The sequence below is a fragment of the Podarcis cretensis genome (genome assembly GCF_951804945.1).
Source record: "Podarcis cretensis genome assembly, chromosome: 4".
Taxonomy (NCBI): Eukaryota; Metazoa; Chordata; class Lepidosauria; order Squamata; family Lacertidae; genus Podarcis; species Podarcis cretensis.
The window spans coordinates 60,430,126-60,447,749 of NC_137173.1; the positions used below are offsets into that span (position 1 = coordinate 60,430,126).

The window sequence follows — 17,624 nt, forward strand, 5'->3', positions numbered from 1 at the left end:
ACTGTGTTGTATGTGTTATTAAAGCTGCTACTCCAAAAGGCAGAAATGGAGACCCAGTGGTCTTTGAGATGTTTAGGTTCCAAATCCCCATCACCAACCAGCCAGCATGGCCAATGGTCAAGGACTATGGGAGTCCCAATACTTTTCCCCCTTCAAGAGTTATAATTCTACATTACCAGTAGCACATTTGACCAGAGGGCCACAGGTTTCCCATCTCTGTCCCCAGATAATATGGGTTTTGCTGCACTTAGAGCTGCATGGAGTGACGAGTTTACTTGAAGAACTTGAGGACCATAAATGTGTGCAATGAATGCCCAATGATGCTACTTCATTGCAAAACAGCATTGTGAGGAGGGTCTTGGTGCAAGAAGAGGGAGTGCTTTGTCCTTCACCCCCCATACTCATTGCTTTCTCTTGTTGTGACTGTGAAAGCATTCCCTTCCAGCTGTACTCCAAATTGTCCACCCCTTTAGACTGCTTTGCAGCAAAAAAGGAGGGCCATTGGAAGGTTCACCACATGCATTCACATGCAGTTAGACCTTTGCACTGTTTGCCAAGCAGGCACAGCCAAGCTTTATCACCCCCTTTCCAGCTTTAATTATAGCCTGACACCAAAATTGATCAGGGGAAGCTTATACAGGCAAAGACACAAAATGCCAGGAAGCTTTGTCTGCTTGTTAGGCTGCTGTTAAGGCTTTGGAGCAGGTCAGGTTAAAAAGGTGACACCCTACTTCTGATTCACAAAGGGTACTCATGGTTTAAAAATCACCACAGTGGAACATCTTTGCTGCACCTCCACAAGCCTCTCTCTCTCTGCATTACCATTGAGCGGAAATCAGGAAGAGAGCCCAGTTTGTTCTGTGAAAGCATACCTTTAATTAGAGTTGCCATTCCTGCCCCCCTTTGCCCGCTCTCCTCCTGCTCATTTAACAGCAGCTGCACACAGAGAAATTAGGCAGGCTTTTCTAGCAGATAGATAAAGCAATGAGGAAGAAAGCTCCACCTGCCTAATATCTTCCTGTTAGTCTGCTGCGAAAGATGCAGGAGCAAAGCCAGGAAAATGTAGCTGCCCTGAAAGCATGGTCCCACAGGGTTTCCCCTCTCTGCTAGTTTTTATCAGCTAAGAGGTACAAGGGTCCAGAGCGCAAGTGGTTGCCCTAACCAATCCAAGCACTTTGTCCACATCCTCGAGCCTTACTGAAACTCACCCAACACAACAGGACTGGACAGTACTCTGGACGCCCCTTGATTCAGCTGCTAAAATAGCAGACACTATATCCCAGTGGATGCAAGCAATTTTATCCTCAAAATGTTATGCAAACAAGTCATAATGAGCTACCGTCAGTTCTACCACCTCCTTTGGGCCGGACCCTATATTACCTGGAAAAGCTCTGCTGGACAGCACAATGAGGATCCCCCAGTAGCTGTGGCAGCAGCACCTTCGTCCAAATGTCCCACTGCAGCACTAAGAGCTAACTGATGCTTCCATTTCGTTATGAGCTGGTTGCAAATTTCCAGCTCCTTTTCCTCACGACCTAGTTAAATCTGGCTCAGAAAGAAGGGCTTATCCCCCTGAGCATCAGAGTATTGCCCACTTGGCAGATCATGCTGCTATGCAACAGTGCTGCTACTGCCAGAGCTCAGGGGCACCATGCAGGGCCCAGCATCCTTGTCTCTCCCCTGACCGGGTGACTGGGATTTTGAGTCAGAACCTCAAGGCAGACATCCTGCCAGGCAGGGAAATGAGGCTGCAAAATTGCCCCAGAGACCTCTCAAGACCTGACCTAATTGTTTTACTCAATCATAATTAGGGAGTCTGGTGCTGCCGCACTAGGGGACAGTAAGAGCCAAGAAGCAGGGTCCTCTTCTCCAGTGAACCTTGGTCCTAAATGTTTATCAAAGCACCAGTGCTTTCAGGAGGCTGCACAGTCATGAATGTCTCTTTCAGCTGAGATGTGTCCAGATGCTCCTTTATCTTCACTCAAATTAACCGCTTGCTCTTGCATTTTGTACTTGGTGTCACTTTCAAGCATACCTTTAATGTTCAGGTAGTGAACATATTTATACAGTGAAATTGGTAGTAACTGGTATTTGCATGCCATCTGAAGAAGCAATTTAATTATGAATACTAGGCAAATGTATTATATATGAGAAATAGAAAACAATTATGTCATACATATACATATACACTTCGGATCACATCTGCAATTGTAAGATTTTCAGACATATGTGGGGCAGCAACACAATGTTCAATATACATACAGCTGGTCTTGTACTATCTCTTTTCTCCAGAAAAGAAACAAGACAATGTTATTGTCACATTGCTGTAGGGCAGTGTATTTTATGTTGTTGCAATTTTTCATACCTGATTTGTGCCCCCCGCCCAAAATTGGATGATAACCGAAGTGCTACCCTATCCAGTGTGAACATAAAGTTCACATGAACACTTCCAAGCCCTGAAATAAACCATGTTCAGATGGTGCTCCATCAGAGTGATGGCGGGGGGGGGGGGGAGGGATGAAATGAGGTAGGAAAGAATATTTTGCAGATACAGGCTTTCATAACATTGCCATTGAAAAAAGAAGTCTGTGTAATTGCTGAAAAATAAAATGGAGGCCAGTAGAAATCCGTAATGGTTCCATTTATTAATATGTATATCACAAATACTCACAATATCAATGCATTCTTGTTGGCATGCTAGACAGAGGCCTTATTTAAAAATTCCTATTCTTTTTAAAAAAGGTCTTAAACTTTTGCTCCCCAACCCCAAAAAATATTCCACACACTTTCCCCCCCATACGTTTGATTGATTTGACAATGTATTTGGTGGCAACTTCAATGCAAAAGGAGAGTAAAAGAAATAAAAGGGGGGAGAAGAAAGTAGTGTTACAGCACAGTTTGATTAGTTCATAATTATCTAATTTTTTAAAAAGCAGAAATTACTGGTTTCACAGTAAGCAAACAAACACAGCTTAGTAACTATTACACAGGTTCAGATTCAGAGGCAGAATGCACTAGACAAAGGCCTACTGGCAACCCACTAGGTGTACAACATTAAGAATCAAAGGTGCAGCAGAACATCAAAAGAACAATTTCTCTCAAGCAGATTTTGGACTTTTTTCAAGTATCTTCATGAGTTATGTAACTGATTTCTTCTTGGGGCAGTTGTGGGGGAGGGAGTGGGTACGTTGAAAAACTTTAGTAAAGCAGTAAACAAAAATCAAGAAATTAAAAATCTGAAAAACCAAATAATATATATATATATATTTATATATTTGTATACAAGTTTAATATGGATGTGTGCGACATTTATTAACCATAGTGAAAGGCTAATCTCGCCCTCCAGTCACTACATGCACAGCCCAATCATTGCTGTTAATGAATTACCTCTGTTAACTTTACAATGCAACTACAGTCTGACCAAGAACATACATATAGTGCCATCATATGCAGAGCCTTCAGGATGGAGTGTACAGTACTGGATGCTGAATGGTTCAGGCTACTTTTGCGGCACAACAGTACTTCACGGAATGGTACACTACGCATGGTACAGAGTTTAGAAGGTGGTGGCTTTATGTGTGTGTGTATGTGTAGTTGTGTATGTGCTCTAACATTCTTTAGAAGTCTTCCAAGAATTATCCAGTTCCTGATTGAAAACAGGCACTGTATTTGACACCCCTGGAAAGAACAGAAAGGGGTGGGTGGGAGAGAGAACAAGGGATTGTTTTAGTTACCATCAACCATAAAAATCTTCTTTTGAAAGTAAGGATGCTTTGGGTTAGATCAAAGGTTCCTTTCCTCTAACAGAAGAACTTTCCTCCCACTGGGAAAAGAAAGCCTTTGGATTGAACCCTGTATTGCGAAAACATTAACAAATATAAGCACAATATCTACTTCAATTATAATTAGAATCATAGAATTGTAGAGGTGAAAGGGACCATGAGTGTCATCTAGTCCAAACCCCTGCAATGCAGGAATATGTAGCTGTCCCATACAGGGATTGAACTTGCAACCTTGGCATTATCAGCACCACACTCTAACCAGCTGAGCTATACAGGTCCATCCTTTCCATAAATGGATACAGTTGGCACTCCAGCTATGCAAAGGAAAAGTGCTCCAGACTGCAGCAGCCATCTGGGAAATCAGGAGCATGCTCAGGACTAACAGCATCCTGAAACTGCAAACCTGGTTTTCCAAGGAGAGACCAACATGCTGAACTCCTATTGCCAGATCAGCAGTCCTACTGACTGGGAGCACTTCGACCTTGTCCAAATTAAGTTACAGGTTCTTGACCCACATCCAGTGCATCACTGGTTTAGAACCTTCACAGCCTCTCTGGGCCAAAATGTAAAGGAAAGAAAGTGTCATCAACTAACTCCAAATCTCCTAATGATCTGCCCCCCTTGCTTCTACAGTGGTGCCCCGCAAGACGAACGCCTCGCAAGACGGAAAACCTGCTAGACGAAAGGGTTTTCCGTTTTGGAGATGCTTCGCAAAACGAATTTCCTATGGGCTTGCTTCGCAAGACGAAAATGTCTTGCGAGTTCCTGCGGGTTTTTTTTCCCTTTCCCCCCTTTTTCTAAGCCGCTAAGCCGCTTGTCAGCTGATCCGCTAAGCTGCTTAACAGCTGATCCGCTAAGCCGCTTAACAGCTGATCCGCTAAGCCGCTTATCAGCTGATCCACTAAGCCGCTAAGCCGCTTAACAGCTGATCCGCTAAGCTGCTTAACAGCTGATCCGCTAAGCCGCTTATCAGCTGATCCACTAAGCCGCTAATCAGCTGATCTGCTAAGCCCCTAAGCCGCTAATAGCGCTAATCCGCTAAGCCGCTAATGGGCTTGCTTCGCAAGACGAAAAAACCGCAAGATGAAGAGACTCGTGGAACGGATTCTTTTCGTCTTGCGAGGCACCACTGTAACTGTTTAATGAATTAATTGAAATAAACCACAGAATAGCAATGTAAGTGATATTTTGCTTCAGAAGATTGAAATCCCGTAAACTCTTTCCTGGGAGTAAACCCCACTGAATTCTGTGACACTTCCTTATGAGTAGATATGCAGATATTGTTACGGTGTTTTTTTGTGGGGGGGTTGGTTGGTTGCTTTTTAAGGTTACAAAAACATATCCAGTATATTGCCTGAATCAAGAGATCTATTTAGGATTTTTAATTTTTTTTAATAATGCCACTCTGATTAACTCTGATTATACTATTTTCATCCCAGCTGCAAAAACTGACTGACTATATACAAGCAGCTATGTAATGGGCTTTCATAAGCAGAAAAGCAAGGCATCAGAGTCACTTTGGGAAGGACATCCTGCATAAAGCAATATACAGACCCACCTTGTTACACCATCTCGTACTGATTGGCAGTAATAAATCGGGACAGGCAACATGCCAACAGCATTCCAATCAACTGTTAGAGAGAGAAAGAGAAAATATCATACATGTAGTCCAGTGTCACTGTGAAATCCATGGACTCTTCTGAGGATTATTTATTTATTTATTTATTTAATCCCTTAAAATATGTAAATACACAAATATTATATGTTTAAGCCAATAGACACAATAGAAGCACAGAATCAATGCAATTGCGAAGCATCAGCTCCTGTAAAGTATCTCCCACCCAGGCAACTTCACTTTTGTTATATTTGTTTCTAAGAAATCAAAGTCTTTTTGACTTGCTTTATTATACAATATATATATACGTGTGTTATTCCTATCAGCTTGCTGACATATGCACCCCTTCCCAATGGTTACAGCTCACCTTCAATATTTAAACATTGAAAAAAGGCTGTATCTGCAAAACAATCTGTTGTTCTTTAGCTTCTTGTCTTTCAGGCATCTTAGAATATGCTCATGAAGATAGAATCATAGAATCATAGAATTGTAGAATTGGAAGGACCCCGAGGATCATCTAGTCCAATCCAATGCAATGCAGAAATATGCAGCTGCCCCATATGGGGGTTGAAACAGAACCATGCTCTAACCAACTGAGCTATACAAGATCTCTGAGATCAGTTAAACACTAGTTATAGGTCAGCAAATAATCCATGAAAATCTCACTGTAATATGGGTCACTGTTTTCCCAGTATGCATTGGCAGACAGCCTCTAGACCAGTGTGGTCTCTGGAGTGTTCACTGTGCAGACACCTGCACAATGAGCTCCAGGTCTGCCTGCTTTACACAGTACTTAGTTAAGGGATAGCAATGTGCCTCACAGGTTCTTTCTACTCCCTGCCATGTTGGTGTGTCAAAAGCAGTGGGTCAGACACAAAGTGACTTCAGATGTTACAGACATTGCCAGACACCTGTGCAATCACTTTGGCATTTATCTTGAAGCACATGGATGTTGTACAGGCTTTAAGAGTCTGCACAACTTTCTTATGCGAGCTCCTTTTATTAGACATTCTAATCAATTGCCACTAGCAGAAGAGGCTGGCAGCACTCAGTTCGTTCTATGTTATTTGACAATCACAGGTTATTGCTCAGGGAATATATACCCTTGCTTTGGTTTTAACATTCAGAGCTGTTTGCGGAGTTGTGCTGCTGCCTTTTCACTTCATTCAAGACATCTCATATTAAGTGATCATGAGTCGTCGCATTTTTCTGCATCTTGGCCGCAGAGTATAGTAGAACGCAAAAGTGTTCAAGAAAGTAAACCAAAAGGTACTTGTAATTAAAGTGTTCCTGTTTGCACTTAACCCCAGTACTCTAGAGTCAGTTACTCTCAATCAGATTAATCTTCCAAAGTGGTTCAGTGTTACATTTCATCCTACACTCCATCTGTCCAACGTGGCACTTGGAGTTTGGAGGACTCTTGGCTGCCATGACACATTGCCTTTTTCAGTTCCCACTGTGGGGTGTATTCCTCCAGTCTAGCACACCCCAAATCCCTTAGACTGCTTCTTTTTGCATTTCTGTGATCCACATAAGTGAGCGGGTTGCCCACTGGTTGTCTTCATTCTAGATGGCCCCCTCCAAACAACTTTCCAATCATTTCCTTGTTATCTCTGCTACAAACCTACATTTCACAAGTGCAGAGTTTACCAATGACAGACAACTGACAATACTAAAGTAAAATACAGCTGCTCTTTTAGTTCAATTTTTTAAAGGAATTCTACACTATGTATATAACTAAAAACAGAAGACATCAGTTGTCTTACAAAGTAAGATTGGAGTGAGGTCCACCACAGTCATTTACTTTCTATGCATGTCACAAGCATCTACTAGAATGCCATGTGATATATTTGGCTATCCATTTCATAGCACAGTCAATGCTCACCTATAACCCCTGTACATTTCTTGACAGCTCGGGTTAACCATTTAATATGCTATACATTTAATCAAATAAGCTATTCTGGGGAGATGTATTTTTTTCAACAACAACAACAACTTGCTTTAATTCAGTATACATTCCGCTATTTTCTTTCACACAAACATTACGATTGAGGAGACTGTTACCTTATCAAAATGCTTATGTATTAAATTGCCACTGGAATGATTAAATCAATTTGCCGTTTTGCAAAAAGCCTAATAACAATAATAATACATTTATTATCCAGCAGGCCTCAGAGTGGGTTACAACAATTTAAAATTCAGAATTAAAAACAGTTAAAACAGATTACAGTCACAGGAATAGAGTGAGTACTGAAAACACAGATAAGCAGATGTTAAAGGCCAGGGTAAAGAGGTGTGCCTTCAGCATTCATTGAAAGCTGGATATAACAGAAATACTTGACAGTCTTGTTTTGCTGGTAAGGAGTATGCTTAATTTAAGGAAGATTATAATGTCTTTGACTGGTGGTAGTGACAGAGTCAGTGTGTTTGGTTTTTAAAACCAAAACAGTGGGTTGTAAGCTCTAGTCAGTCACAAAGATTGCAGGCATATTAATACTTAGATATCCTTCTCATGCCCAAAATTAAACCTGTATTCAGGCTGCAATTCTCAGCATCCAATTTTATATTCCACTTTTGTCTCCAATGAACTATGGGTTGGATCTAGACTTAGGGATACTTTGAGTAGACCCACTGAATCATTAAAATGTACATTATGACAGTAGTCGTCGATGGGGTAGCACAGTGAAGGCAGCATTGTCACCGAAAATTGCTGCTGATTCCTGAAAGTGGGAGGGGCAAAGCACGGGAGAGGGGGCAACTCAGCATAGTGCAGGTACTGTAGCAGAAGTATTGGACTGGCTCTGCTGCTACATCTGTGCTGTGCTCCCTGCGCATTGCCCCTCTCATGACCAGCAGCAGCAATGCTCAAAGTTGGGAAGGCAAGTGAGCAACACCGCCTTGCCTGCCCTGCCAACTGCTACTGCAAAATGACTAACTTAAGGCCCACTGATTTCAGTGGACCTACTCAGTTTCAGTATGACTAACAGTGCAATCTTAACCATGACTTCTCAGAAGTAAAGGTAAAGGTAAAGGGACCCGTGACCATTAGGTCCAGTTGCAGATGACTCTGGGGTTGCGGTGCTCATCTTGCTTTATTGGCCGAGGGAGCCGGCGTACAACTTCAGGGTCATGTGGCCAGCATGACTAAGCCGCTTCTGGCGTAAGTCCTATTAAATTCAATGGGGCTTACTCCCAGGTAAGTGGGGTTAGAACTGCAGTCTTAATTGGGATTCAGTTATTGAATCCCCAGATCTGAACAGTTCTATTTGCTGATGAACTGTATCTCACTCAGTCAATGTACAAATACTTCCTTTGACAATTAAATTACCAATAAAAAAATACAAAGCAATAACATGATGCATGTGAAATACACCAGGCCTTCACTATTTGAAAATGAATGGTTATTATACATTGTAAAATTGATTTCCAATACATTTACAAATAAGTGCCTGGGCTCTGTATTCCCCATTAAAAGCAGGTCAACATTGCTGTAAAGCTGTACTATAATTTGTCCCCATTTAATGAGTAACCTGGTTGCAATTCCATCTTACAAAGGGCATACCAGTGACCTTTTAAACCACTAGCTACACTCTGTACAATTCTCTTTCCTAAATGTACAAGGACAACTTGGGGACTAACAGGAAAATGTCCACCCACATTATATGTTGAAGGTTGCTGTCACTTTTCTGAAACACACACAATCTTTGACAATTTAGACTTTACCATGTGCAGCTTGGTTTGGTCCTTCATTTTCTATGAAGAATGCTTTCTTCATTATTCAATTCAAACTGAAAGGACCGATACCATTTTAAAACAAAAGAATCTCTTAAAGGTTCGCAGATGTCTCTTCTACAGAAGAGTGTGCAAATGTGAATTGTGCAGACACTTTTAGGCCCAAGGCACAGTCCATCCCACCCCCCAAATGTGTGCTTAAAGAAAGTGTGCCGCAGGACACTTTTATTGTATTTCATGACTTCTTCTTTTTCTAGTTTCAAAAAACTTCATTTTTCACAAGCTAAACCATCTCTAGTCTAGCTAATTAAGCAAAGAGAAGTGGAAAACACTCAATTGTGCAGAAGCAAAAAACAACAACTGGGGTGGTTTCTTCATGGCAGATTATCTCCTTCCAAAGTTAAGGACACAGTGCTGTTTGATGTTTCATTGTGCTATTGATTACTAAGAAACAGCATGGAAACAGATTATATAATGAAAGGGTGCGGTATACAGTTACATTTTATTGTCTGACATAGAGGGGGTGGTAAGCAGAGGTAAGGAATTTCTTCCCATGTGCAGAACAAGCCCAAAGGGATGTCTTCATGATGTGCCACTTAGAAGTATGCTTGTATAACATTCCACTGGAAATCAAGCTCCGCCAAAGCCGGCTTGAGAACAGATTGCTATGGACAACAGACCTTTGCCAATAGCAATGCAGAAAGATCATGGTTCAGAAATGCAAGACAGTGAATTATACATGGCGTGATCTCATGACATGTGATATGGGCACATTGCTGAAGCTAAGCAGGTTTGGGTCTGTTCAGTGCCTCGGTGGGAGACCACTTGGGAATCCTATGTTCACTGCCTTGAGTGGGATATAAAAGTGGGGTATAAAGTACTAAGTTATCTCTTGCATCCTGTCATACATAATCAATCACCCCCAGAATCACCAACAATCCTCTTGCAAAAGTACAGTGTATCTTTGCTTCTCTTTTCAGCACTATCAGGAGGAAGGGTAAGATAGGAACATAAGAACAACTCTGTTGGATGAGAACAAAAGGTCCACTAAACCTAACAATGTGATTTCCAACAGCAGTCTGCCAGAGATGCTTCTGGGAAGCTCAGAAGCCAGGCATAACAACTCTTCTGCCCTGTTTGTCCCCATCTAAGACCTGTGGCCCTTCCATGTTGTTAGTCTCCAATACCTGTCAGTCCCAGCATTTACACTAAACACGCTTTTATTTATTACAAATGTTAATTGTGAAAACTGAAATAAATTTATCTGTTGATGGCCCTTAATATGAACCTTTGAATGTGCCTACCTTGGCATCTGCTTTCGTTTCATAGATGATGGTTCTCTGAATCTGATATTTCCTTTACGCAAAAGACTGCTCTGGGCTGGGGGGGGGGGGACCTATGTAAGTCATGCATCAACTGCTTGGCATGTGAGTTGTTTACACTCCATTTAAGCCATTGGTTTATTAGGTTAACCTTTATTTGACCCAATGGAAGGGTCCTCCCCACCCCCTTGAGGCAGTCATTTGTTGGGCTGTAACCGATATTCCCAAGGAGAAACTCCATTTAAGTTGGAAAAAGAAAAATCAATGAACAGATGACCCTAAGAACTAACGAACAGTTTGAGAGGCATATCCCTTATCCTAATCCTTCCCAGAAGCTGAAGAAATAAGCAAACACACCTTGCCTTCAAAGCACTAAAAATGTATACCTGTGAGAATGCAATTCCAAAAGCCACTCCAGCTATGATCCCCATATTTGTCTCCATAAAATTGGTCATCAGATCGTAACAGCCCTGGAAAAGAAAGCAGCCAATTACTCTTGATAGGGATATCCACTTGGCTCTGATTTAGTGCTCAACGAAGGATTAGACAGTTTGACATGCACTTCAGCACCACAATGTATACTAATGAGTAACCCAAGATTGTGGGAAGATTGAGTGAATTTGATAAACTGCATACAACTTTTCAAACTTTACATTTTAGGGTATGGCTACCATAATGTACCTTTCTTTAAAGCAATGTTTGCTCAACCTGGTGCCCTCCAGATTATTTGGACTACAACTCCCATCAGCCCCAGCCAGCATTAGAAGGATACAGTTTGTCTGGGAAAAATGAGCTAAAGATTTAGCAAACTAGGACAAAATGCATTTGAAAAATTCCTGCTGAAAGCCTCTGTTGAAACAGACAAGGGAGTGTCCACAACTTCCACACACTGGCTTCACTGAGAGTACTAGACAGTGGATTTCACCAGATCAGGCCTGATCTCTTAACAACTTCATGTCCTGGCTTGGTGACTCACTAACTTAAATGGGACCATGAGGCTGAAGCATCAAAATACCCCAGCATAAGGGATCTGAAGGTTGAAAACAAAACAAAAAATTATGCTTCATGCTGTACAAATGCTCTCAACTTTGGTGAACATTTCTGAAACTCATCAGAATACAGCATTGTTTGCTATCTATTTCATAACTCTTTTTAATTCATCTGCCCGCACTGTGTATTCTTAAAAAGACTGTTGCAACATTCACAACAAATTACTTGACAAAATATGTTTCTCCTGAGAACGTTTTATAATTAATGAACAAACTCCTTTTCACATTAAGATAACTATTCTCTTACTAATATTTTAGGGGGGAAATGGACTCATCAGTATTTATGAATAAGTATATTCTAAATATGAGATTAATATCAGTTAAACTTCTTGGCATTATTCTGTGAATAAAACATATGTCTAAATCTATATCAGGAGGTGATGGACAGCAAAAACAAAAAACAAAAATACATCTGTTTGGGCAATCCACAAACAACTTCAAACCATCTGATCTACATTAAATCCAGCTTCATTCCTGTAGTAGGTCAGCTTCTCCCTACTAGATCAGAGCTCTTGTGTGCCTTTGCTATAGCTTTGGGAGCTGGGATAGGAAATCAATTGTTTGCAAAGATAATCTTAGGCCTTGTTTGATGAGCCAAGTGTTAATAATTAAGCATGGAGGAACCTCATAGGAGTTAGGAAAAAGAGAGAACGAAAAGATTCAACAGCCGACCTTCTCTGAGACAGCTCTAACCCCGGGTTATACAGACTGATAGCCTATGTGGGCTAAATCTAGCAATATGGGATAACAGCTAGCTGGCCTGCTATTCACCTTGACCACGGCATTGGAATTGCCTGTGATGACTCACATCTCTCTAGTATGTCATATTGTAAAGAGGGCTTCAGCACAAAAAGACCCTGGATTAGTTGATGTTAGAGATGTGAAAATAAGGTATTGGGCACTGATCTAATGTTAGATTTAATTGATGATCATACAAAGATGGGCTCCATCTCCCCCCCTCTTGAATTCCACATTCGGCTTTCAATATGCTGCTGCTCACCTGCCAGGCAATCTCTGATATTTGGAAGGGAAACATACCCTAATGAGAAGAACAATCTTGCATGCTGTTGAGAACCAAATCCTGAAAAATGTTGGTCAGAAAATGACACTGGGCAGGACAAAAGGAGTGTAAGGGAGCTACAACTCCACTTCTTTCCCTTCCAACTGCAAAATGGGAATCACTCCAGGGTGCCTTGTGGACTTCCCAGCCCATTCGCTGAGCCCAAATGAAAGATGCTAGTTGGGTTGCCCTGGTGCAACTTCTCATTTCCTGTGCACATGCCAGCATGGGAAACAAAGGTCTTCTAGGCTTTTTAGCCTGGGCAACCAGATTCTCCCAGGTGTATGATACCATCATAACCAAGGAGCGCCCATCCTTAAGCAGAGGAGAATCTCCCCCACCCCAGCAAAACTGAAGAAGATGGCTACCATCAGTTTTTACGTAAGGAGAGATAAATAGCTTTATCTCAAAGGAAGAATTATAGTTATTCTCACTTTTTATCATAACAGCTTTTCATTTGTGACTGCATTTATATACCTACTAAGAAAGGTCACCTTTAAACAAAAAATAACCCCCCTATATTTTTCCATATTGTAACACTATTTCATGATGTAACTGTTAAACTGGAAGAAGTAAATAAAATGACAGGGAATGGATACAGTAAATCAACATTAATGCTGTTATATGAGAGTCAGGTTGAACAGAAAAAAGTTCTGTTCCAGTATTAAAGAGGTATTTATTCATTTTTTTATACGTCACATAAATCGTGAGTTGAATAACCCGTATTTTCTACATGTTTATTCATCTCGTTTGTTCTCACTCATGCTCACTAAAATGCTGTGCTTTTTGCAATCCCTTTTGGCTTGGGGTCAAACGTTGCTGTGTTCTGCCTCCACTTTACGACTCCAACAGCGTTATAACAGGCGCAGTAAACATGCCTAATGAAGCATGGTTTTTACGTCAATCATCTCTATTTTCATCTCTGTTAGCATCCAGTACATGGCACATCTTTCAGAAAACTGGTTGCAAGATGTTGAAAAAAAGCAACAGGTGAGGACAGACGCGATGACTGGCATAACTATCAAGGTTATCTGAATTTACTTGCTGCATTCTTCAGCCTTGTCAGCTCTGCCTCTGTGGAGGAAGTTTTCTGTCAGAATGAGAATCAGGGGCATGGGAAGTCAGCTCAGGGATCACTGGGAAATGGGAGAAACATCTCTTCTCTGTTGGAGTATGAGAAACACCAGCTCTAGAACGCAGCTAAGCAGTAGGATGAATGGGTAAGACTGCAGTGAATTCCCCAGGTGCCCCCTTTTCAGCACATTTTGCCTTTTGTTATGGAGAAAGCTGAAAAATATGCAACTAAGCAAAGTGGTCCATACCTTCTGGTTTATTTTAGTAGCAGCAATGGTAATGTTGGCCAGGTCTGAGGGATTGCAGTCAGAGGCATTCATGCAGCAGCTTGGGGGGATACCATGTTCATAAAAATAGTGACTAGTACTCCAATTGGTGTAGTTCTGGACACCACAGCAACTCAGCTAAAAATAATCAGAAAGGATAGTAGTAAGACCATAGTTAGAAAAAGCAGGAAATGCTTCACGTCCTTACTTCAAACTATACCAACTATCACAAAAAAGCAGCAGCGGCCCTTGTAGAGGGGCAGATCCATACAGCCACCTTTTTTACACTGGTGTTGCTGCACCTTACCTGGGCAGGATACGATGGTAGTGGTGGGGATGGGAAACTTGTGGCCTTCCAGGCATTGCTGGATCACAATTCTCACCATCCCTGACTATTGGCTATACTGCCTAAGGTTGATGGAATTGGACTCCAGCAACGTCCGGAAAGCCACATATTCCTCATCCCTGGCCAACACTGACTGGTTGAGGGTCCTTCCAGCCCTACTAGGAGATGCCAAAGACTGAATCTGGGATCTTCTGCCTGCAAAACATATACTACAGGCCTTCTACAAAGAGCATCACATGCTCACAAGTACCATCAGACTTCTGGAGTTCTTGAACAGAATAAACATTTTCAAACATTCCAAGCATGCTTTGCCAAATGCTTCTCAAGTGAACTGGGGAATAACCAGTGAGTCATGTGCCCAGGCACTGATCAAAAGATAGTAAGGTTATCAAATGCTGGCAATAAATGGTTAGCCTTTAGCATTAACACCAGGAATAACTGGTCATTAATGGATCACAAATGGATAGATGCATATTTAAAAGCACCATTTCCCTTCCCAGCATCCAATGACAGCTGATTGTCCCAGCCAAAAATCTGCAACAGCTTCCAGTGGTTACTGTAGTGAAGACGATGTCCTATATGTCTGAGATTTGTCAGTGTACGGCAAAAAGAGGTGAATGAAATTAGAATGATGAAAATGACTGCTCAAGTGTTGCAACCAATTGATTATGTTCAATCCACAGACAACATTTCGAGCAACTTGTTGCAACCGGAGAAGAGTATTGGCTTTAGTCTTACGTCGTTGCAACCTTGAACTTACACTCTGTTGTACGTCATCCACTGCATGGCTCTTCTCATCGTTTCCGTTGTAATTCTGGATGGCTTCAGTGTATGTCCTAAGAAATGTGTCCTTGATCTAAAAGGGAAATTTAGACATTATGGACAGCTGTATTGGACCCATATGCAGAATAGATTTTCCAGTGCTCAAGTTCTCAGCCTGAATGAGCGACCAGGGAAATGATTATTTTTTTTAAAGAAATGAATGGTTTTAGACACAGGAAGAAAAGAAGAAACTGCCATTCCTCCTGAAGTGTACATTCAGCAATGACAAAAGTTATCTTAGAACAGTCAGTAGTCCTTTGTGTTGGCATTTACTACCTAGGGCTGTAAGTTAAATCTTCCATTTATTATGTAGAGGGAAATGTCAAGGAGTCAGAGGCATCAGGTGAAAAACAGAAGGGAAATATGGTAATAGAAGAAAGAGACAATGCTTCATGGCAGCAGTTTCATTTCCCTGAATTAACTGTCTTTGCCAAGAAATGCATCACTACCAAGGATGCATCTCACAGTATCAAGCTAGCAGATACAGAAGTTGAAACTGGACCAAAGGCCTGTTGAGTGTGTCAGGGTTTTTTGGGTTTTTGTCCTTCTATGGCTGCAAAGATAAGTTTGTAAGTGAGCGAGAGATAAAAGGGAATAATATTTCCAACATCCTGCACAATCCCTTACCTCCTGATGAGCAGAAGAAGAATACATTTTTGGAAAGAAGTGAACTTGGGGAAGTTAGCTTAATTTGCATCACTTTTTTGATGCAACTGTTAAAATTTATTTTTGGTGAATAATTTTGATGTGAATTTTTAAAAGTACAAAGCATGTACAATCAATCCTAAATTGAAGCCCTTACTTTCCTAAACCAATATACGTGTTTGAAAGGAAGAAGAAATCCCCTTCAGATTTGCCTTTTGCTTCCTAGTGACTGGAATATTAAGATGGAGGGGAGAAAAGGGAAAGTCCAATCCACAGAAGAAGCACTGATTTGTTGCAGTAAAGGGTACTTGTGGGCAGGAATGCCCTCAGGATCAAAAAGTGCCAACACTTCGGACTGTGCAAAAGATAAGCAAAAGATGCTCAGCCTCAGAGGTGGCAGAGGGCATGAATAGAGCTTAACTGACATTTTTTTGGCCTTTTGATTCAAAACAGCAACTGCACAAGAACAGCTTAGATATACCGCCTTTCAGATGGGACTAATCATAATGGTTGCAATCCTTATGCAACCCAATTGGCTACAAATTGTGGGATAGCAATGTATAAGACAACTGACGTTTCCAAGATGCGTATAGTCTGGCCAATTTTAAAATTTGGTTACTAACCTATAGGGTCCTAACAACCAAGTTTTCTGACAGAACACCTGAAGCCAAGTGATCGGAGAGAAGACCTTCTCTGTCATGAAGAGGAGTTGCTGGGCTCAGGGGTGCAGTGGCAGGCTGAGATGGATGAGGAGGGGAAACAGGAAGATGACATGGGAGGGGGCTGAGACCAGGGAACATAGGCTAGAAGAGGTGCTTCCCCCTCCTATGATATGGTTGCCCCAGCTGGGGAAGCAGGACTCCCATCTTCCCCCTTCCCTCATGGGGAGCAACAGGATCCAGGGAGAGTTTCACTGCACCACTAGGAGCAGAGGAGGCAGGGGCAGAAAGAGAGGACACAGCCTGGTCTCCCAAGACCTAGAAGTGCTCCTCTTGCTAGGCAACAGTTTCAGCCTCCTTGGTGCAGTGGCTGGCAATCACTGATGCAGGTTGCAGGCGCAGGGGAAGGGGGGTGCGGTGGGTGTGGTCCACCCCGGGTGTCACCACTGAGGGGGGTGACAAAACGCCGGGTGGCACTCACCGTGGGGCCTGGTTGTAAGAATCAGTGAACAAATTTAATAAACTTAAGTACTTAGGTTTTAAAGCACTCTTAAGAGAAAAACAACAAACCATTGTATGTATGAAGTGGGCTGAGAGACATTTGTATTACAGACCCTAATTGTATTCTTATTTCATTGTAGGCTTATCCATACTTACCTTTCCTCTGCTCTTTATGGGCATAGTTTGCAATGTTAAGCTCTGTATCTGAGCCCCCTTTATTTTTGCTCTGGAGTTTTCCCCACAAAAACCCACTCATTAATGCTCAATCAGGGCAAATGTCAATCAGCACAAAACTCGAACTGACATTTGCTCCAATTCAGCTTTATAGAGCTGGCTTTTGTGGTAAAAAAACAAAACACTACACTTAGACATTGAAAGAGCAGAGCAAAAGGTAAGTGTCCTTCCATAAGCCCTGTGTCTCACTAACTCACTTTTATCCTTTTCTTTTCCTTTCCTCACTCTAGCTCTGCTGCTGCTTTTTAGCACAGGAAATACACAAGATTTACAAGGCAGCAAAACAAACTAGGTTAGTTTGGCTTTGCATTCTTGGAAATCCGATCAGCATTATACAATCAAAAGCCTGTTTGGCTGAAGTAGCAGCATTTATGTAAAGAATTTAAGGTATTTTTCTCTCTTCAGCATATATGACAGGGTAAAGAAGATCTTGCATGATGGGCATATAAATAAATGCAACTCAAAAATAAATATTGAACAGCAAAAGCCTAAACCTTTAGGCTAAATCCTTTCATTT

General features: G+C 41.6%; 1 protein-coding gene and 1 long non-coding RNA gene across 2 annotated transcripts in view; one reads left to right on the forward strand and one right to left on the reverse strand.

Moving 5' to 3' along the window:
• The window catches only part of LOC307215333, a 153,453-nt gene that overhangs the window by 39,435 nt on the left and 96,394 nt on the right, over positions 1 to 17,624 (forward strand). The window lies entirely within an intron of this gene.
• TSPAN7 (tetraspanin 7) overlaps positions 2,627 to 17,624 on the reverse strand; it is a 76,301-nt gene continuing 61,303 nt past the window's right edge. The window contains exons 4-8 of the mRNA XM_079974539.1: positions 15,007 to 15,102; positions 13,883 to 14,038; positions 10,838 to 10,921; positions 5,341 to 5,413; positions 2,627 to 3,678 (exon numbers count right to left, since the gene is read on the reverse strand). Of these exons, the coding sequence (XP_079830665.1) occupies positions 5,345 to 5,413; positions 10,838 to 10,921; positions 13,883 to 14,038; positions 15,007 to 15,102 (405 nt within the window). The 3' untranslated portion in view covers positions 2,627 to 3,678; positions 5,341 to 5,344. The remainder of the gene's footprint in view (positions 3,679 to 5,340; positions 5,414 to 10,837; positions 10,922 to 13,882; positions 14,039 to 15,006; positions 15,103 to 17,624) is intronic.